This window comes from Phocoena sinus, chromosome 4 (assembly GCF_008692025.1).
Source record: "Phocoena sinus isolate mPhoSin1 chromosome 4, mPhoSin1.pri, whole genome shotgun sequence".
Lineage (NCBI taxonomy): Eukaryota > Metazoa > Chordata > Mammalia > Artiodactyla > Phocoenidae > Phocoena > Phocoena sinus.
In genome coordinates this window covers 77,871,072-77,893,836 of record NC_045766.1, presented here as the reverse complement: position 1 = coordinate 77,893,836, position 22,765 = coordinate 77,871,072, and the positions used below count along the sequence as shown (strand labels likewise).

The 22,765-nt window shown below is 38.1% G+C and overlaps 1 protein-coding gene across 2 annotated transcripts in view; it reads left to right on the top strand.

Moving 5' to 3' along the window:
- STXBP5L (syntaxin binding protein 5 like) overlaps positions 1–22,765 on the top strand; it is a 405,174-nt gene that overhangs the window by 76,310 nt on the left and 306,099 nt on the right. For both annotated transcript variants that reach the window (XM_032630474.1, XM_032630475.1), the window contains exon 3: positions 19,448–19,529. In XM_032630474.1, coding sequence (XP_032486365.1) covers positions 19,448–19,529 — 82 coding nt within the window. The remainder of the gene's footprint in view (positions 1–19,447; positions 19,530–22,765) is intronic.

The window sequence follows — 22,765 nt, the reverse complement described above, 5'->3', positions numbered from 1 at the left end:
AGAGCTGCACCTAAAAATGTTAAAAAGAAGTGTTTTAGGGAGAAAGAAAATGATGTCAGAAATGTAAATCTATGTAAAGAAAGAGTGTTGGGGAAGGAATAAATGAAGGTAAAGCAGAATCTCCTATTTTTTCTTCTTATTTTTTTATTGAGATATAATCAGAGTATAACATTGTATAAATTTAAGGTATACAGTATGTTTGATACATTTACATATTGCAATATGATTACAATGTAGTATAAGGTATTGTTCCCAACCTCAGGAGCACCCCAGGTGAAATTCAAAACTGGGTTCCATACACGGAGGGCAAAGAGAGGCCAAAGAAGGAGGCAGACCAGTCCAGATTGGTAGGTGGTAGTTTTAATCAGCAAGGCAATTTGCATACAAGGCTTGTCCTGGGAGACTGCAAGATGAATAGATGACCACTCTGGCCCACCAGAATCCCGAAAGTTTATATAGAGGGCTTAACTGGGTTCAGCCATGTATTCAATCTGGATGGTCTCAATAATACATTACTCTCTCAAAGCTGCATATTTGAAATGGCTACTAGTATGAGAATAGTAGTTGGATGGACCTTACATTCCAAGGACAAGGGAGGGTGTGTGGAGCCTCTAATTGCCTGGATAGACTGGTGGTTTTATCTTCTTGATGATATCCTCCAACATACCTTCATCATATCTCATAATTATCTTTTTATTTTTGTGATCTAGTTTCTTTATAACTTTGTAAAGAGTTTCTTTACAACTTTGAAGTATATAATACAGTATTTTTAACTATAATGACAGTGTTATACATTAGATCTCCAGAACTTATTCATCTTCTAACTGCAAGTGTACCTCTTGATCAACATCTCCCCAATTCCTCCACCTCCCCAGACCCTGGTAACGACCATTCTATTCTTAGTTTCTACAAGTTCAAGTTTATTAGAGTCTACATATAAGTGATAATATACAGTATTTTTCCTTCTCGTCTGACTTATTTCACTTAGCATAATGCCAACAAAGTCCATTCATGTTGTTGCAAATGGCAGGATTTCCTTCTTTCTCATGGCTGAATGATATTCTATTGTGGTGTGTGTGTGTATGTGTATACATGGATTACATATATATGTATATATGTACATATATTTATACACACATATATAAAAAATGTTTTTTTAATCCATTCATCTGTTGATGGACACATAGTTTGTTTCCATGTCTTGGCTGTTGTGAATACTGCTGCAGAGCATGGGGCATGGGGATACAGATATCATTTTGAGAGAGTGATTTCATTTCCTTAGTATATATACACCCAGAAGTGGAATTGCTGGATCATACGGTATCTCTATTTTTATCTTTTGAGGAACCTCCAAACTGTTTTCCATAATAGCTGTACCAATTTACATTTCCAGCAACAGTGCACAAGGGTTCTCTTTTCTCCACATCCTTGCCAGTGCTTTTTGATTACAGTCATTCTGACAGATGTGAGATGATAGCTCATTGTGGTTTAGATTTGCATTTCCTTGATGATTAGTGATGTTGAGCATATTTTCATGCTATTGGCCATTTGTATGTCATTTTTGGAAAAATGTCAGAAAAAATTCAGGTCCTTTTCCCCTCCCCCCCTTTTGTGGCTATTGATTTCTATGAATATTTTGGTACATTTTGGATATTAACCTCTTACCTGATATATGGTATGCAAGTATGTTCTCTCGTTCTGTAGGTTTCTTCTTCATTCTGTTGATTACATCTTTTGCTGTACAGAAGCTTTTTTGTTTGCTGTAGTGCCACTTGTTTATTTTTGCTTTTGTTGCTTGTGCTTTTGGTGGTATATCCAAAAAATCATTGCCAAAACCAATGTCAAGGAGACTTTGGTGTATATTTTCTTCCAGGAGTTTTATAGTTCCAGGTCTTACGTTGAAATCATTAATTCATTTCAAGTTACTTTCTGTGAGTGATATAAGATAGGGGTCCATTTCATTCTCTTGCATCAGAATATTTATTTCTATGTATAGAAAACACCCAATGTCATTTTTTGAAAATACTATCCTTTCTTCATGGTGTATTCTAGGCTGCCTTGTCAAATATTAGTTGACTGTGTGTGGGCTTATTTCTAGGCTCTTGATTCTGTTTCATTGGTCTCTGTGTCTGTTTCTGCACCAGTATCATACTGTTTTGGTTACTGTAGCTTTGTAATATAGTTTGAAATCAAGAAGTGTGGTGGCTCCAGCTTTGTTCTTTTTTTTAGGGGGTTTGAAAAATGTAATAGTTGAAATAAAATTCTTTTTTTATACATCTTTATTGGAGTATAATTGCTTCACAGTGCTGTGCTGGTTTCTGTTGTACAGCAAAGTGAATCAGCCATATGCATACATATATCCCCATATCCCCTCCCTCTTGAGCCTCCCTCCCACCCTCCCTATCCCACCCCTCTAGGTTGTTGCAAAGCATTGAGCTGATCTCCCTGTACTCTGCTGCTTTCCACTAGCTATCTGTTTTACATTTGGTAGTGTATATATGTTGATGCTTCTCTCACTTTGCCCCAGCTTCCCCCTCCCCCACCATGTCCTCAAGTCCATTCTCTATATCTCCATCTTTATTCCTGCTCTGCCACTAGGTTCATCAGTACCATTTTTTTAAGATTCCATTTATATGCATTAGCATATGGTATTTGTTCTCTCTTTCTGACTTACTTCACTCTATGACAGACTCTAGGTCCATCCACCTCATTAAAAATTACTCAATTTCGTTTATTTTTATGGCTGAGTAATATTCCATTGTATATATGTGCCACATCTTCTTTCTCCATTCATCTGTTGATAGACATTTAGATTGCTTCCACGTCCTGGCTACTGTAAATAGTGCTGCAGTGAACATTGTGGTACGTGTCCCTTTTTGAATTATGGTTTTCTCAGGGTATATGCCAAGTAGTGGGATTGCTTGGTCATATGGTAGTTCTATTTTGAGTTTTTTAAGGAACCTCCATACTGTTTTCCATAGTGGTTGTATCACTTTACATTCCCACAAACAGTGCAGGAGGGTTCCCTTTTCACACATGCTCTTCAGCATTTATTGTTTCTAGATTTTTTGATAATGGCCTTTTTGACCAGTGTGAGGTGATACCTCATTCTAGTTTTGATATGCATTGCTCTAATAATTAGTGATGTTGAGCATCTTTTCATGTGCCTCTTGGCCATCTGTATGTCTTCTTTGGTGAAATGTCTATTTAGATCTTCCACCCATTTTTTAATTGGATTGTTTGTATTTTTGAGGTTGAGCTCCATGAGCTGTTTGTAGATTTTGGAGGTTAATCCTTTGTCCGTTGGAGATTAATCCTTAGTCCATTGTTTCATTTGCAAATATTTTCTCCCATTCTGAGGGTTGCCTTTACCTCTTATTTATGGTTTCCTTTGCTATGCAAAAGCTTTTAAGTTTAATTAGGTCCCATTTGTTTATTTTTGTTTTTATTTTCATTACTCTAGGAGGTGGGTCAAAAAAAGATCTTGCTGTGGTTTTATGTCAGAGTGTTTTTCCTATGTTTTCCTCTATGAGTTTTATAGTGTCCAGTCTTACATTTAAGTCCTTAATCCATTTTGAGTTTATTTTTGTGTATGGTTTCTAATTCTAATGTCATTTCATTCTTGAACATGTAGCTGTCCAGTTTTCCCAGCACCACTTATTGAAGAGGCTTTCTTTTCTCCATTGTATGTTCTTGCTTCCTTTGTCGTAAATTAGGTGACCATATGTGCATGGTTTATCTCTGGGCTTTCTCTCCTATACCATTGACCTATATTTCTGTTTTTGTGCCAGTACCATACTGTCTTGATTACTGTAACTTTGTAGTATAGTTTGAAGTCAGGGAGCCTGATTCCTCTGGCTCCATTTTTCTTCCACAAGATTGCTTTTCCTTTTCAGGGTCTTTTGTGTTTCCATACAAATTGTAAAATTTTTTGTTCTAATTCTGTGAAGAATGCCATTTTCTCCACATCCTTGCCAACACATTATTTGTGGTCTTTTTGAAGATAGCTATTCTGACAGGTGTGAGGTGATATCTCATTGTGGTTTTAATTTGCATTTCCCTGATGATTAGCAATGTTGAGCATCTTTTTTTTTTTTTTTTTTTTTTTTTTTTTTTGTATGCGGGCCTCTCACTGTGTGGCCTCTCCCCTTGTGGAACATAGGCTCCGGACGTGCAGGCTCAGCAGCCATGGCTCATGGGCCCAGCTGCTCCGCAGCATGTGGGATCTTCCTGGCCCCGGGCACGAACCCGTGTGCCCTGCATCGGCAGGCGGATTCTCAACCACTGCGCCACCAGGGAAGCCCAAGCATCTTTTTATGTGCCTGTTGGCCATCTGTGTGTCTTCTTTGGAAAAATGTCTATTCAGGTCTTCTGCCATTTTTAATTGGGTTGTTTGTTTTTTTGATATTGAATTGTGTGAGCTTTTTATATATTTGGGATATTAACCCTTATTGGTCATATTTTCAGTTTTTTCTCCCATTAAGTAGGTTATCATTTCCTTTTGCCAATGGTTCCCTTTGCTACGCAAAAGCTTTTAAGTTTAATTAGGTCCCATTTGTTATTTTTCCTTTGTTTCCTTTGCCTGAGGAGATTGATCCAAAAAATATTGCTATGACTTATGTCAAAGAATGTCCTGCCTGTCTTTTTTTTTTTTTTTTTTTTGTGGTACATGGGCCTCTCACTGTTGTGGCCTCTTTCGTTACGGAGCACAGGCTCCAGACGCGCAGGATCAGCGGCCATGACTCATGGGTCTAGCCACTCCGCGGCATGTGGGATCTTCCCGGACCGGGGCACAAACCCATGTCCCCTGCAATGGCAGGCGGACTCTCAACCACTGTGCCACCAGGGAAGCCCCCTGCCTGTCTTTTATACTAGGAATTTTATGGTTTCTGGTCTTATATTTATATATTTAATCCATTTTGAGTTTATTTTTATATAAGGTGTGAGAAAACTTCTGATTTATTTCTTTTACATGTAGCTATCCAGTTTTCCCAGCATCACTTTTTGAAGGGACTTTTTTCCTATTGCATATTTTTGCCATATTTCTCATAGATTAATTGATCATATGTGCATGGGTTTATTTCTGGCTTTTCTCTTCTGTTCCATTGATCTGTGCGCCTGTTTTTGTGCCAGTGCCATATTGTTTTGATGACTGTAGTTTTATAGTGCATCTAAAGTTAGGGGGTGTGATACCTCTAGCTTTGTTTTCTTTTTTTTCCCCTCAAGATTGCTTTAGCTATTTGGGGTCTTTAGTGGTTCCATATAAATTTTAGAATGATTTATTCTAGATCTGTGAAAAACTTCATGGGTATTTTGATAGGGATTGCATTAAATCTGTAGATTACTTTGAGTAGTATGGATACTTTATCAATTTCAATTATTCCAGCCCATGAACACAGGATATCTTTCATTTTCTTTGTATCAGCTTCAACTTGCTTCGTGTTTTATAATTTTCAGAGTATAGGTCTTTTTACCTCCTTGGTTAAGTTTATTGTAAGGTATTTTGTTTTTCTTGATATGATTTCAAATGGGATTGTTTCCTTACTTTCACTTTCTGTTATTTCATTCTTAGTGTATGGAAAAGCAACAGATTTCTGTATGTTAATCTTGTATCCTACAACTTAACTGAATTAGTCTGTAAGTTCTAATAGTTCTTTTTTTTTGGTGGGCAACACTTTAGGGTTTTCTCTATATTGTCTCATGTCTTCTGCAAATAGTGACAGTTTTGTTTCTTCCCTTCCAATTTGGATGCCTTTTTCTTTCTTTTCTTTTTTTTTTGTCTGATTGCTGTTGCTAGGAATTCCGATACTATGTTAAATAGAAGTGGTGAGAGTGGGCATCCTTGTCTTGTTCCTGATTTTAAAGGAAAAGCTTTCAGCTTTTCAACATTGAGTATGGTGTTAGCTGTGGGTTTGTCATAAATGGACTTTATTATGTGGATATATCTTCCCTCCATACCAACTTTGATGAGAGTTTTTATCATTAATGGATGTTGCATTTTGTCAAATGCTTTTCTGCACCTATTGAGATGATTATGTGATTTTTATTCTTTAATTTGTTAACATGGTGTATTACATTGATTGATTTGTGGATATTGTAACCTTCCTTGCATCCCTGGAATAAATCCTATTGATCACAGTATATTGTCCTTTTTATATATTAAGTTTGGTTTGTTAATATTTTTGAGGATTTTTATATACACATTCATCAGAGATATTGGCCTATAATTTTCTTTTTTAGTTTTATTTTAGAGTATACTTCTTTAAAAATGTTATGTTAGTTTTAGGTGTACAGTGAACTGAAAGTGATTCAGTTATACACATACAAGTATCCATTCTTTTTCAAATTCTTTTCCCATTTAGGTTATTACAGAATATTGAGTCAAGTTCCCTGTGCTATATAGTAGGTCCTTGTTGGTTAACTATTTTAAATATAGTAGTGTGTACATGTGAACCCCAAACTACCAATCTATCCTTGCCACCACCACCTGTTCCCCCTGGAAACCATAAGTTCATTGTCTAAGTCTGTGAGTATTTCTGTTTCATAAATTAGTTCATTTGTATCATATTTTTTTAGATTCCACATATAAGCAATATCATATGATACTTGTCTTTCTCTGTCTGACTTAACTTCACTTAGTATGATAATCTCCAGGTCCATCCATGTTGCTGCAAATGGCAGTATTTCATTCTTTTTAATGGCTTAATCATATTCCATTGTATATATGTACCACATCTTCTTTATCCATTCATCTGTCAGTGGACATTTAGGTTGCTTCCATGTCTTGGCTATTGTAAACAGTGCTGCAGTGAACATTGGGGTGCGTGTATCCTTTTGAACCATGTTTTTCTCCAGGTATATGCCCAGGAGTGGGATTGCTGAATCATATGGTAGCTGTATTTGTAGTTTTGGGAGGAACCTTCATACTGTTCTCCATAGTGGCTGTACCAATTTACATTCCCAGTGGTGTAGGAGGGTTCCTTTTTTTCCCACACTCTCTCCAGCATTCATTGTTTGTAGACTTTTTGATGATGGCCATTCGGAGTGGAGTGAGCTGGTACCTCATTGTAGTTCTGATTTGCATTTCTCTAATAATTAGTGATGTTCAGCATCTTTTCATGTGCTTCTTGGCCATCTGTATGTCTTCTTTAGAGAAATGTCTATTTAGATCCTCTGCCCATTTTTTGATTGGTTTGTTTGGTTTTTTCTTTTTTTTTTTTTTAATATATTGAGCTCATGAGCTGTTTGTAGATTTTGGAGATTAATGCCTTGTTGGTTGCATGGTTTGCAAATATTTTCTCCCAACCTGTGGGTTGTCTTTTTGTTTCGTTTATGGTTTCATTTACTGTGCAAAGGCTTTTGAGCTTAATTAGTCCCATTTGTTTATTTTTGTTTTTATTTCTATTACTCGAGGAGATGACTTGAAAAAGATATTGCTGTGATTTATGTCAAAAAGTGTTCTGCCTATGTTTTCCTCTAAGAGTTTTATAGTATCCGGTCTTACAATTAGGGCTTTAATCCATTTTATTTTTGTGTATCATCTTAAAGAATGTTCTAATTTCATTCTTTTACTGTAGCTGTCCAGTTTTCCCTGCACAATTTGTTGTAGAGACTGTCTTTTCTGCTTGTATACTCTTGCCTCCTTTGTTGTGGATTAATTGACCATAGGTGCATGGGTTTATTTCTAGGCTTTCTATCCTGTTCTATTGATCTATATTTCAGTTTTGTGCCAGTACCATACTGTTGTGATGACTGTAGCTTTGTAGTGTAGTCTGAAGTCAGGGGAACTGATTCCTCCAGGTCCGTTTTTCTTTCTCAAGTTTGCTTTGGTTATTTGGGCTCTTTTGTGTCTCCATACAAATTTTAAGATTTTTTGTTCCAGTTCTGTAAAAATTGTCACTGGTAATTTGATAGGGATTGCATTGAATCTGTACATTGCCTTGGGTAGTGTAGTCATTTTCACAATGTTGATTCTTCCAATTCAAGAACATGGATATCGTTCCATCTGTTTGTGTCATCTTCAATTTCTTTCATCAGCATCTTATAGTTTTCAGTGTACAGGTCTTCTGCCTCCTTAGGTAAGTTTATTCCTAGGTATTTTATTCTTTTTTATGCAGTGGTAAATGGGAGTGTTTCTTTATCTGATCATTTATTGTTAGTGTATAAAAATGCAACAGATTTCTGTGTATTAATTTTGTATCCTGCAACTTTACAGAATTCATTGATGAGCTCTAGTAGTTTTCTGGTAGCTACTTCGGGATTTTCTATGTATAGGATCATGTCATCTGCAAACAGTGAGTTTTACTTCTTCTTTTCCAGTTTGGATTCCTTTTATTTTTCTTCTCTGATTGCCATGACTAGGACTTCTAAAACTATGTTGAATAAAAGTGGCAAGAGTGGATATCCTTCTCTTGTTCCTGAACTTAGGTAAAATGCTTTTAGCTTTTTGCCTTTGACTGTGATGTTAGCTGTAGGTTTGTCATATATGGCCTTTATTATGTTGACATATGTTCCTCAGTGCCCACTTTCTGGAGAGTTTTTATCATAAATGGGTGTTGGATTTTGTTAAAATCTTTTTCTGCATCTATTGAGATGATCATATGGTTTCTATTCTTTAATTTGTTGATGTGGTGTATCACACTAATGGCTTTGCAGATATTGAAAAACCCTTGCATCTCTGGGATAAATCCCACTTGATCATGGGGTATGATCCTTTTAATGTATTGTTAGATTCAGTTTGCTAGTATTTTGTTGAGGATTTTTGCATGTATGTTCATCAGTGATATTGGCCTATAGTTTTCTTTTTTTGTGACATTTTTGTCTGGTTTTGGTATCAGAGTGATGGTGGCCTCATAGAATGAGTTTGCGAGTGTTCCTTCCTCTGCATTTTTTGGAAGAGTTTCAGAAGGATAGGTGTTAACTCTTCTCTAAATGTTTGATAGAATTCACCTGTGAAGCCATATGGTCCTGGTCTTTTGTTTGCTAGGAGTTTTTAAATCACAGTTTCAATTTCAGTACTTGTGATTGGTCTGTTCTTATTTTCTATTTCTTCCTGGTTCAGTCTTGGAAGGTTGTGGCTTTCTAAAAATTTGTCCATTTCTTCTAGGTTGTCCATTTTGTTGGCATATAGTTGCTTATAGTAGTCTCTTAGGATGCTTTTTATTTCTGTGGTGTCCATTTTAACTTCTTTTTCATTTCTCATTTTATTGATTTGAACCCTATCCCTTTTTATCTTCATGAGTCTGGCTAAAGGTTTATCAATTTTGTTTATATTCTCGAAGAACCAGCTTTTAGTTTCATTGATCTTTTCTATTGTTTTATTTGTCTCTATTTCACTTATTTCTCCTCTGATCCTTATGATTTCTTTCCTTCTACTAACTTTGGGTTTTGTTTGTTCTTCTTTCTCTAGTTGCTTCAGGTGTAAGGTTAGGTCGTTCATTTGAGATTTTCCTTGTTTTGTTAGGTAGGATTGTATTGCTATAAACTTCCCTCTTAGAACTGCTTTTGCTGTGTCTCATAGGTTTTGGATCATCATGCTTTCATTTTCATTTGTCTCTAGGTATTTTTTGATTTCCTCTTTGATTTCTTTAGTGATCCATTGATTTTTTAGTAGCATATTGTTCAGCCTTCACGTGCTTTGTTTTTTACAATTTTTTTTATTGTAGTTGATATTTAACCTCTTAGCATTGTGGTCAGTAAAAATGCTTGGTATGATTTCAGTTTTCTTAAATTTTCCAATGCTTGCTTTGTGGTCCAGCATGTGATCTATTCTGAAGAATGTTCCATGTGCATTTGAAAAGAATGTATATTCTGCTGCTTTTGGATGGAATGCTCTATAACTAACTATCAGTTAAGTCCATCTGGCTGAATGTGTCATTTAAGGCCTGTGTTTCCTTATTGATTTTCTTTCTGGATGATCTGGCCATTGATGAAAGTGGGCTGTTAAAGTCCCCCACTATTATTGTGTTACTGTTGATTTCTCCTTTTATGGCTGTTAGCATTTGCCTTATATATTGAGATGCTCCTATGTTGGGTGCATATATATTTTCCACTGTTATATCTTCTTCTTGGATTGATCCCTTGATTTTTATGTAGTGTCCTTCTTTGTCTCTGTTTCCGTCTTTGTTTTAATGTCTTGTGTCTTATATGAGTATTGCTACTCTGGGTTTCTTTTGATTTCTATTTTTATGGAATACCTTTCCATCCCCTCACTTTCAGTCTGTATGTGTCCCTAGATCTGAAGTTTGTCTCTTGCAGACAGCATATATATGGGTCTTGTTTTTGTATCCGTTCAGCAAGTATATGTCTTTTCATTGGGGCATTTAATCCGTTTACGTTTAAGGTAATTACTGATATGTATGTTCTTATTGCCATTTTGTTAATTGTTTAGGATTTGTTTTTTTTTTTTTTTTTTTTTTTTTTTTTTTTTTTTTTTTATGCGTTACGCGGGCCTCTCACCGCTGCGGCCTCTCCCGTCGCGGAGGACAGGCTCCGGACGCGCAGGCCCAGCGGCCATGGCTCACGGGCCCAGCCGCCCCGCGGCACGCGGGATCCTCCCAGACCGGGGCACGAACCCGCGCCCCCTGCATCGGCAGGCGGACTCTCAACCACTGCGCCACCAGGGAAGCCCTAGGATTTGTTTTTGTAGGTCTTTTTTCTTCCCTTACTCTTTTGTTCTCTTCTTTTGTGATTTGATGACTAATTTTAACATTGTGTTTGGGTTTCTTTTTCTTTTTTGCATGTGTATCATAGATTTTTCGGTTTGGGGTTACCATGAGGTTTTTTTTTTACCATGAGGTTTTGATACCGGTCTATATAGAAACAATATTGTTTTACGTTGCTGGTCTTTTGATTTCAAATGCATTTTCAATATCCTGCATTTGTGCTTTCCTCTTCTCACGAATGCTGGTTTTGATATCATATTTGTTAGTGGATGATTTCCTACCTTTACTGTGTGTTTTTCTTTACCAGAGAGGTTTTCCATTTGTAATTTTTTTGTGTCTAGTTTTGGTCTCTTCTTTTCCCTATAGAGAAGTTCCTTAAGCGTCTGTTGCAGAGCTGTTCTGGTGGTGCTGAATTCTCTTAGCTTTTGCTTTTCTATAAAGCTTTCATTTCTCTGTCAAATCTGAACGAGAACCTTGCTGGGTAGAGTATTCTTGGTTGTAGGTTCTTTCTTTTCATCACTTTAAATATATCATGCCACTCCCTTCTGGCCTGCAGAGCTTCTCCTGAGAAACAGCTTATAACCTTGTGGGGATTCCTTGTAAGTTATTTGTTGCTTTTCCCTTGTTGCTTTTAATATGTTTTCTTTGTCTTTAATTTTTGTAATTTGATTACTATGTGTCTCGGCATGTTCCTCCTTGGGTTTATCCTGCGTGTGACTCATTGCGCTTCTTGGGCTTGGGTGACTGTTTCCTTTCCCATGTCAGGGAAGTTTTCACCTGTTATCTCTTTAAATATTTTCTGAGGGCCTTTTTCTCTCTCTTCTCCCTCTGGGACCCCTATAATGCAAACGTTGGTGCATTTTATGTTGTCCCAGAAGTCTCTTAGACTGTTCTTGTTTCTTTTCATTCTTTTTTCTTTATTCTGTTCTGCAGCAGTGATTTCCACCACTCTGTCTTCCAGTTCACTTTTCTGTTCTGCCTCAGTTATTCTGTTATTGATTCCTTCTAGTGTATTTTTAATTTCAGTTATCATGTCGTTCATCTCTGTTTGTTTATTCTTTAGTTTTTCTAGATCTTTTTTAAACATTTCTTGTGTCTTCTCGATCTATGCCTCTACTCTCTTTCTGAGATCTTGGATCATCTTTACTGTTATTACTGTGAATTCTTTTTTGGGTAGATTGCCTATCTCCACCTTGCTTTGTTGTTCTGGGGTTTTATCTTGTTCCTTCATCTGGGACTTATTCTTCTGCCATGTATCATTTTGTCTAACTTTCTGTGATTGTGGTTTCCTTTACATTGGCTGCAGGGCTGTAGTTTTTCTTGCTTGTGCTGTCTGCTCCCTAGTGGATGAGGCTGTCGAAGAGGCTTGTGCAGGACACTGGTTCTTGCCCACTGGTGGGTGGAGCTGTGCCTTGTCCCTCTGGTGCGTAGGGCTGTGCCAAGGGGTGTGTCTAGAGAGCTGTGGGTTCAGGAAGACTTTATGCACCCTGTCTGCTGATGGGTGGAGCTGTTTTCCCATCTTGTTGGTTGTTTGGCCTGGGCATCCCAGCACTGGAGGCTGCAGGCTGTAAGGTGGGGCCAGGTGTTAAGAAAATGATAGTCTCTAGGAGGGCTCACACCAATGAGTACTCTCAAGAACTGCCACCGCCAGTGTCTTTGTCCTTGTAATGAGCACAGCCTTCTCCCACCTCCACAGGAGACCCTCCAATACCAGAAGATAGGTCTGGCACAGTCTTTTATGAGATCACTGCTTTTTCCATGCGTTCTGATGCACACGAGACCTTGCATGCACCCTCCAAGAGTGGTGTTTGTGTTTCCCCCAGTCCTGGAATTCCTGTGATCAAACCCTGGTGGCGTTCAAAGCCAGATTCTCTGGGGGCTCCTCCTCCCCTTGCCACCATTGTCAGACCCCCAGGCTGGGGAACCTGATGTAGGGCTCAGAACTTTCACTTCTGTGGTATAATTATTTTCCAGTGGGTCACCCACCTGATGGGTATGGGATTTGATTTTATAGCAGTTGCACCACTCTTACTGTCTCATTGTGGCTTCTTTGTCTTTGGATATAGGCGATTTTTTTGGTAGGTTCCAGCTTCTTTTGTTTATTTTGTTTTGTTTTTTATCGATAGTTGTTTAGCAGTTAGTTGTGATTTTGGTGTTTTCATAAGAGCAGTGAGCTCATGTCTCTCTACACCATCTTGTCTCCATCCTCTGTAATTTTCTTTCTTTTTTTTTTTTTTGCGGTGTCTTTGGTTTAGGTATTAGGATAACAATGGCCTCATAGAGTGTACTTGGAAGTGTTCCCTCTTCTTGACTATTTTGAAATAGTTTTTGAAGGACAGGTATTGATATTAGTTCTTCTTTTTATGTTTGTAGAATTTCCTGGTGAAGTGGTTTGGTCCTGGAGCCTTGTTTGCTGGGAGCTTTTAAAAATTATAAATTCAATTTCACCACAAGTGATAGTTTGTTCAGATTGTCTGTCTCTTCCTGACAGTCTTGGAAGGATATGGTTCTAAGAATTTATTTTATCTATGTTGTTCAATTTATTGGCATATAACTGTAGTATTCTCTTATGTTTTTTTGTACCTTGTGATATCAATTATAAATTCTCCTATTTCTTATGTTGTTAATTTGGATCTTGTCTTTTTTTTTCTTGATGAGCCTAGCTATAAACTTATCAATTTTGTTTATCTTTTCAAAAAATAAGTTCTTGGTTTTATTGATTTTTCTTTGGGGGGGTCACTATTTTATTTGTTTCCTTTCTGATCTTTATTATTTCCTTCCTTCTCCTGACTTTGGGCTTTGTTTGTTCCTTTTTTTTTATTAATTCTTTCAGATGGTAGGTTAGGTTGTTCATGTGAGATTTTTCTTATTTCTTGATGAAGGCCTATATCACTGTAAACTTCCCTCTTAAAACGACTTTTTTTGGTGTGTGTCCCATAGATTTGGAAAGTTGCATTTTTAGTTTTATTTGTCTTGAGGTGTTTTACGATTTCTTCATTGATCTATTGGCTTTTTAGTTGCATGTTGTTTAGTCTCCATTTTTTTTTTTTTACCCATTTTTCTTTCTGTGATTGATCTCTAGTTTTGTATTAGTTTCTAGTTTTTTTTTTTCAGAAAAAATGCTTGATGTCTTTTTATCCTTTTAAATTTGTTTAAACATGTTTTGTGGCATAGCATGTAATATGTCCTGGAGAACATTCCATGCGCCCTTGAAAAGAATATGTAGTCTGCTGTTTGGTGATGTAAAGTCCTTTAGATACCTATGAAGTCCAGTTGGTCTAATGTGTGATTTAAGACTACTGTTTCTTAATTTTTTTTCTGGATAATGTGTTTATTGATGTAAGAGGATGTTAAAGTACCCTACTATTATTGTATTATTGTCAATTTCTCCCTTTACGTCTGTTAAAATTTGCTTCATTTACTTCTGTGCTCCTATATTAGCTGTATATATGCTAACGAGTCTTATATCCTCTACTTGTATTGATTCCTTTATCATTATATGATGCCCTTCTTTTTCTTCTGTGGTTGATTTTGTCAGATGAGAGTATTGCTACTCCATCTTTCCTGTCGTTTGCATTTGCATGAAATATCATTTTCTATTCCCTCGCTTTTAGTCTGGGTGCCTTTAGCTTTGAAGTGAGTCTCTTATAGCCAGGATATAGATGTGTCCTGGGTTTTTGTAAATACAATCAGCACTTTATGTCTTTTGATTTGAGCATTTAATCCATTGACATATAAAGAGAGCATTGATTGGTATGTACTTATTTCCATTTTGTTACTTGTTTTTTGTTACTTGTTTGTTGTTTTTGTTCTTCTCTGTTCTTCTTTTAATTTCTTCTCCTGTGGTTTGATGGGTGTGTGTGTGTGTGTGTGTGTGTGTGTGTGTAGTATGCTTGTGTTCCTTTCTCTCTAGTTTTTGTGTACCTATTGCCTATTGTATGGTTTTGATTTGTGGTTAACATGGAGTTTATATATGTTGACCTATAACTGTCTACTTCTTCCAAAGCAGTAGTCATTTAAGTTTAAACACATTCTAAAAGATCTACATCTTTTACTCCCCTCCCCCATGTTTTTTGTTTTTGATGTCATAGTTTACATCTTCATATTTATCCCTTAACTGTTTATTGTAGTTATAGTTGATTTTGCAATTTTTGTCTTTTAATCTTCACATTAGCTTATTTAAGTGGTTGATCCACAGTCTTTACTATATATTTGCCTTTACTAGTGGGATTTTTCCTTTCCTATAAATTCTTACTTGTTGTAGCCATTTCTTTTCCATTTAGGGAAGATGCTTTAACATTTCTTTTAGGGTCAATTTAGTTAGTATTGATGAACTCTTTTAGTTTTTGCTTGTCTGAGAAATTTTTTTCTCTCCTTCATTTATGAATGATAATCTTGTGGGACAGAGTATCTCACGTTGTAGGTTTCCCCTTTCAGCACTTTAAATATATCATGCCACTCCCTTCTGGCCTGCAAAATCTGTAGAATAATAAGCTGATAGCCTTATGGGCATTCCCTTGTATGTGACTCTGTTTTTCATTTGCTGCCTTTAGAATTCTCTCTTTATCTTTAACTTTTTCCATTTTAATTATAATATCTCTTGGTGTGGGTCTCTTCAGTTCATTTTGTTTGGGACCCTCTGTGCTTCCTGTATCTGGATGTCTGTTTCCTTCTTTAGGCTTGAAAATTTTTTAGCCATAATTTCATCAAACACATTTTCAACCCCTTTCTCTATCACTCCTTCTTGAACCCCTATAATGCAAATGTTAGTATGCTTGATGTTGCCTCAGTGATCCCTTAAACTATCCTTACCTTTTTTTTTTTTTTTTTTTTGTGGTACACGGGCCTCTCACTGCTGTGGCCTCTCCCGCTGCGGAGCACAGGCTCCGGACGCGCAGGCCCAGTGGCCATGGCTCATGGGCCCAGCCGCTCCGTGGCACATGGGATCCTCCCAGACCAGGACACGAACCTGCATCCCCTGCATCTGCAGGCGGACTCTTAACCACTGCGCCACCAGGGAAGCCCTATCCTTACCTTTTAAAATTTATTTTTCTTTTTGCTTTTATGATTGGGTGATTTCCATTATTCTATCTTACAGATTGCTTATGCATTCTTCTGCATCACCTAGTCTGCTGTTAAATCCTTCTAGTGTGTTTTTCATTCCAGTTATTATGTTCTTTTTCTCTGACTGGTTCTTTTTTATATTTTCTAGTTCCCTGTTCAAATTCTCACTGTGTTTATCTATTCTCTTCCCAAGTTCAGTTAGCATTCTTATTACTAATGCTTTGAACTCTTTATCTGGCAAATTATTTATCTCTGTTTCATTAGTTGTTTTTTCAGGGCTTTGATTCTTGTTCTTTTGCTTGAAACAAATTCCTTTGTCTTCTCATTTTGCTTAACTTTCTTTGTCTTTACAAAATTAGGTGAAACATTTGCCTATTTCAGTCTTGCAGAGGTGTCCTGTGTGACAGCATCCCCATGCAGTCTTCACATGCTGAGTGGCTTTCTTGGGATTGCTAATCTGAAGTGAGCACAGGTCACATCTTCCCTTTGGGTGTGCTGTCAGATACCACCTTGCTGGGAGGCAGGGGTGGATGTGGAGGGGCTAGAGCCAGAGCCAGGTGTGAGCCTGGGTTTCTTCTATGCTCAGTGGCTCCCTATGGGAGTGGGTTTGGGACCCAAGATGCTGGAGCTGAAGTCCCATGTGTCGATTGGAGCTGGTTCCATTCCCTGTAAGTGTGCACTCTCCCCTGCCCTCGGTGTTGGCACCTCCATCCCAGTGGAAGGGAACATAAGAGGAAGAGGGGCTTGAGCAGCCCCCAGTGGGGCTGGGTTATGCCCTGGTATGGTCCCAGCAAGCCAGTCAGAGCCCCAGGCCATTTCTGATCCGCTGCCTTCATGTGCTCACCAGAAACATTCTCCCTTGCCCTGTTTAGAAGCAGGGCCTGGCCCTAGCTGCCTCTGCTTCCTCCTAATGTGTGTACCTTCACCCTAGTGGAGAGCAGCTCTGGAGCAAGAGGAGCTGGAGCAACTGCCTGCCGTGGGCCAGGGTGCCTGCTGGGTTGATTCCCATACAGGAGTCAGAGCCCCAGGCTGCTCCCAAACTGCTTCCTCCCCACACACCAGCAGTGGCTGCCCTCACCCTGTTCAGATTCAGGCTGGTTGCACACCAGCTCCATCACCTCCAAGTATGTTATTCCTTAGCAGTGGCAGCCTTTGCCCTAGTGGAGAGGTGTGCTGGAGCAAGAGGGGCTGCAGCAGTCTCCAGATGCAGGCTGGGGTGCACTGGGGCAGTAGTGGGAAACTGGCCTGAGCCCTGGGGCGTTTTCAGCCTACTTTCTCCACCTTGTTCCTGGGAGTAAGCAAGCATGTGTGAGTGGAGTTTCAGTTTCTTTCAACTCTCTGGTACATCCCACTGGTTGTTAAACATGCTCAGGGGACTCATCTACCTGATGTCCAACCCAGTGGCTGGGGTGCCCAATATGTAGTTCAAACCCCTCAGTCCCCAGGGAGGATCTCCCAACCTGTGATATCTCCTTCCTCTTGTCTGTTTCCTGCTACAAGAACTGGTCCCAGCCTGATCCCCTCTCCTCCCTTCCTACCTGACTCCATGTGGGTCTTTCTTTATAGCCTTGGTTGTAAAACAGCCTATCTGCCAGTCTCTAGTTTGTTTTCAGCTAGAGTTGCCCCACACATAGATCTGTTTTTGATGCATTCATTGGGGGAGGTGAGCCCAATGTCCTACTCCACCATCTTGATTTCTCCATTTCTTTATTAAATGCATTTAGTTCGTGAATTGTTTTCCTGATTTTGCTTAGTTGTATATCTGTGTTTTCTTGCATTTCATACAGTTTAAGATGATGATTTTACATTCTTTGTCAGGGAAATCATAAATTTCCATTTCTTTGGGGTCAGTTGCTGGAGCTCTATTACTTTCCTTTGGTGGCATCATATTTGCATAATTCTTTGTTGTCTATGTAGCCTTATATTAGTGTCTGTGCATTTGTGAAGCAAGCACCTCTTCCAGTCTTTACAGACTGGTTTCAGAAGATAAAGACGTTCTGTTTGTTTCCCGAGCTGATAGGATTACTTCCACAATTGCAGTTGTGCTGCATTGGAGCCAGTTGTGAGGCTTTTGCTGGGTCTGCAGTAGCATCTATGATTTGTGGGCTTGATACTGGGTCTTATGTTGGTGTGGATCCCTTCCAGTCCCCAGGTAGATGTGACTACCTGCAGTACCTTGTTTAGTAGGATCGGACTGGGACAAGGGTCTGCTTTGGGGTCCACGTATGGGTCCCCAGATAGCAAGCCTATTACCAGGTAAATGGTGGGTGTGGCTTCTGCCAGATCTTGGGTGGACTGCTGCCTGGTCACTGGATGGGTCCCTGGATGGACAGGACTGACCCTGGACTGTGGCTGAGAGGTACTGGAACTGAGCCTCAATGCTGTTTCAGATTCCACAGCCAAGATTTGCTCTGCAGTCATGGATGGGTATGTCTCCCTCCAGATCACTGGATGGGCTGAATTGGTCCCTGACTGTGGCCAGAGGGGCTGGAGTTGAGTATAGGGCCCTTTCAGGATCTCTTGGAGTGCAGTTATGTTTTCTGACAGGTTCCTGTGCCAGGACTGCTTGGGGATTGTGGTTGGGAGTATTAGGCCCTTTCAGGATCTCTGGGAGTGCATACAGGAGTGTGTCCTGTTGGGTACCTGTGGCAGCAGAACTGTTCACAGCCTCCAGTTGGGAGGGGCTAGGACTCAGTGTAGGGCCCTTTCAAATCTCCAGGGTTGCAGCCAGGTGTGTTTCCTACTGAGACCTTGGACCCTCAGGACTGCTGTAGACTGGCAGACTGTAGTTATGAGGAAGCTGGAGTCACATACAGGGCCTTTTCAGGAACTCCAGGGGACAGAGACAGGAATGTCTCCTGCCTGGTCTTTGTGCAAGCAGAAATTCTAGAAGACTGGCAGTGAGGGGGCTTGAGCTGAGTATAAACCCCTTTTAGGATCTTAGAGGGTACAGACAAGCGTGTTTCCTATAGGGTTCCTTTGCCAGCATGATTGTTCCTAGACTGTGGCTGGGACTTGCTGGAGCCCTGTTACAGGCCGTTTCAGAATCCACAGTCTGACGGACTGTACCTTACTTCCAGGGGCTTACCTTCAGGGGTTCCCACACCGCAGCCTAGTGAGGCTGGAGCTGGTTCAAAGGTCACTTCCTGTTCTACAGCCAGGAACAAGTTCTTTAAGTTCTTTATTATGCCTATTACCTGATACATGAATGAGTGTGACTCCTTTGGGTCCCTTGACATGTGGCATATACTGGTGACAGACCCAGAGCCAAATGGAGCTGTAGCTAAGTTCTCAGGGGTACAGAGCTATTTCTGTTTCTATAGCTGAGACCACAGTCGGTGAGTCAGCTGCCTAAGTGCAAGCCTGTCTCCTCAAAATGGCTCTCTTCATTCTTGGACTGCACCAGGGTTTCACAATCTCCAACCTGGATCCTGAAGCTCCTGTGAAGACACTTTTGTCTGTGAATGTAGGTGCAAAATTATTGTTCTTGAGGGAGGTTGATTATGTATGAGGGACATTTTATCCAGCCATTTTTCTGACAAGCAATGCTATATAATGTAATTTCCATCAACTAAGACCAAGGTTTTTCAACTCTTTATTTACAAAAATAAAGATAACTAGTAAGCCAAATGTCAGTTGCTAAGTAAGTTAGTTTTTTCTTTACACATTAGTATTAATGCTAATTAAAATGTTAGAATCCTTGACTTTTATTATTTTAGACTTGGGAGACCTGGCGTTGATTGTTATTGTCAACATGAAAGTGGTGCAGCTGTTCTGCAGCTCCAATTCTTGATCAATGAGGTAAGGATTTTCTTAGATATTTCTATCTCACACACACATTGTGTAATCTTTTTAATATTATTTTTCTACATGCTTAAAGATATATACGTATGCAATATTGTTCATGGTCACATTTTTCATAAAAGACTGTACTCCTATATTTGTCAGTTTATTAAATTTTAAAGGAAAAATTTTGTATGTACCAGAAGATCCTGTTATTGTGATTGTGTAGTATAATTTATAGATTAATTGTTTAACTGGTTTTTAAAAAATTACTAAAATCCTTTGATTGCTACACTGACCATTAAATTCTCCCTCTATACACTCTCCTCCCACCAATTTGTTTTCTAATCCAGCATTAATTTTCATGTTTTGTCTTTATCTTCCATTAAATAATCTTTTCAGTTATTTACTTTGGGCTTCTTTGTCTGTATATATCTCCATATTCATTTGTTGGTATACATATGCATAGCTTTATAACCATTGGCTGCCTACCCTACTCCTATTTTATAGACCTATGGTGATGAGGAACTCCCTAAAGATAAAGTTTGTAAAGCTCAGAAAGTTTGCAGATCTTCCAGTAGTTGAAGGCTACTTAAGGCCTTCGTTTTTTTTTTTTTTTTTTTGTGGTATGCGGGCCTCTCACTGTTGTGGCCTCTCCCGTTGCGGAGTACAGGCTCCGGACACACAGGCTCAGTGGCCATGGCTCACGGGCCCAGGAACGGCATGTGGGATCTTCCTGGACCGGGGCACGAACACGTGTCCCCTGCATTGGCAGGCAGACTCTCAACCACTGCACCATCAGGGAAGCCCCTTAAGGCCTTCTTGACTCATATTTTTACAATGGATCCTTGAGTCTTTTGAACTCTTATATTAAGTGATTCAGTCAATGCAAAAATGTTTTAAGAGTTTATGCCATACCAAATTTGGGCACTTAGGAGATTGAACTCAGTGTGTTGAAAAAAAAAAAAAGAGGTATCACTGGTTGTTTCTTGTGGCATGAATGATGATCTTTTATTCAGTATCTCTATATATTTGCATATATATATTCTAAGAACTTTTACTCATAAACATAGGTGAAATGTTTCATATAACTTTATACCAGAGATACCTGAGGCATGAAAAATTTGTGATACTGGGAAATGTCCACTTTTTACTTCTCTTAGCTCAAAAATCTTTCTCATAAGGCTGTGAGATTCTCCTTGTTGACCAGCCTAGCATATTTCATGTTGTAGGCATACTTGCTGTGGGGTACCAAAACGAGAGAGGGAAATAAGGAAGAGCAGGGGAAACATTAAAAAAATATTTTATCATAATAACTAGTCTTTAGTATCTAGACTGACAACCTTTTTGAAGTTTCAGTGTTACTCTATAGCTCCTAGTTGAGAGATCTCAGCCTTTTGCCTTCTGCATGGATGTTTACAGGCAGGCATAAATTGTTTCCAGGTGATTTTCTCTGTGTCTTGTCCTCTGAGAATTGTCTTCAGGGCCGTAATTTTGCCTCTGTGCTGTTACATAACTAAGAAGAAATAAAGGCAAGCCTTCAACATCTTTCCAGTGTTTACATTGTCTGTCCTGAACTGCTCACCTCGATTTGCCTTATACTCAACTTCTGTACCTTTTTCCAAACTTCCCAGCTTCTGACCTCTTGACCTGTGTTTTTATTCAGTTTTTAATCTTTTCACAGATCTTCATTAGTAGTACTTTCTATGGATTTGCTTTTGTAAATGAGCCCTAGACACCCTGCCAATGTGCTTACTTTCATGTGTCTTATGTTTCTGTTGGTGTTGTTCAGTGGTTCTGTTCACCTCCCTCAAATGCTAAGTTATCTCCTAGTTTTATCATAGAACTATTAATACTGACTTTCTTCCTAGATTTATTCAGCTATTACACTAAGATATTATTGAATATCTGCTGATTTATTTTACTTTCATTGCTGTTGGCATATTATATCTTTTGTATAACACATAACTATTTACTGTAGAGAATGTTTTATTAATTTCATATATCATAGTCTATCTTCACCCTATCCCAAATGAGTTTCCGCTTTCCTGAGAAATGAGATCACTATTCTATATCTCAAAAAAAAAATTGTAGTTCATCAAGTACTTCCAAGCAGTCCTAATAATTTTCTAATTTGAATATGTAGAACACTTGAGAACAGTTTACAAAAAAAAGCAGACAAACACAAAAATCCTCAAGGCATGTGTAGGATACATTTTATTGCATGAATGTAATTATCTATGAGTTCATTTTAAAATGTATATATCAATGTATACCTCTTTGAATATGTGTATTTACATATTTATATACAAATATGCAATTTGTACACATTTTAAAACATTTTAATGGTTATACTCTCTGATTATGATTATTGTTTTAAAAGTTATTTTTCTTTGAGACTAAAATCATAGGTATATAATATCGAGAACCATCATAGGCTACATGAGCATATGTTTGTTGTAGGAATTGTTATGGAAGAGCATTTAGATTCCTATATTCTTCTCTCCTCTAATTCCTAAAGAAGAAGTAAATTCTAGGAATTTCAGTATAGTTCTTCCTAACATCTACATGGTTTATCATTTTTATATCTGTGATTGATTTAATAAACTGTGAAAGGTTACTTGTAACCGAGTACTTTGTAAAGTATGAAAAGAATTTTAGGTATCTCCGGACTACCATAACTGTGCAAGATCACTTTTACAGATCACATTCAATACTCTAGAGTAGCTTCAGGCTCTGACAGGGCAAGCATTGATGTTTTTTTGCTGGGAAACTCAATGGCAAAAGTTCTGACATAGTTTAAGATGATCTTACTTAACTCAGTAAAATAAATAGTTTAAAATAGTTTAAGATGATCTTACTTAACTCAGTAAAATAAATAGTTTAAAATATGTATATGAAGTCATACATGGCAGCTAATTTTCTGCCCATATGGTGTCTGCCATACTAATAGGTAGAACCCATCCTATTGTATTTGAAGTAGGATCCATTTTTATTTGGAGGCTTTGTATAAAAAGGATCTTAGTATTAATTTTGTAGTTATACTGAATTCTAGTTGGAGAAATGTTTTCTTTTATTACAGATGTTTTCTTTTGTCATAGATGAAGCTTTTTGAAGTAAGAAAACAAATTAAATTATATCAAATATACTATATAGGAAGACTATATACTTCTTAACTATACAGAAAATTTTAAGGAAGACTATATACTTCTTTTAGGAAGACTATATACTTCTTAACTATACAGAAAATGTTT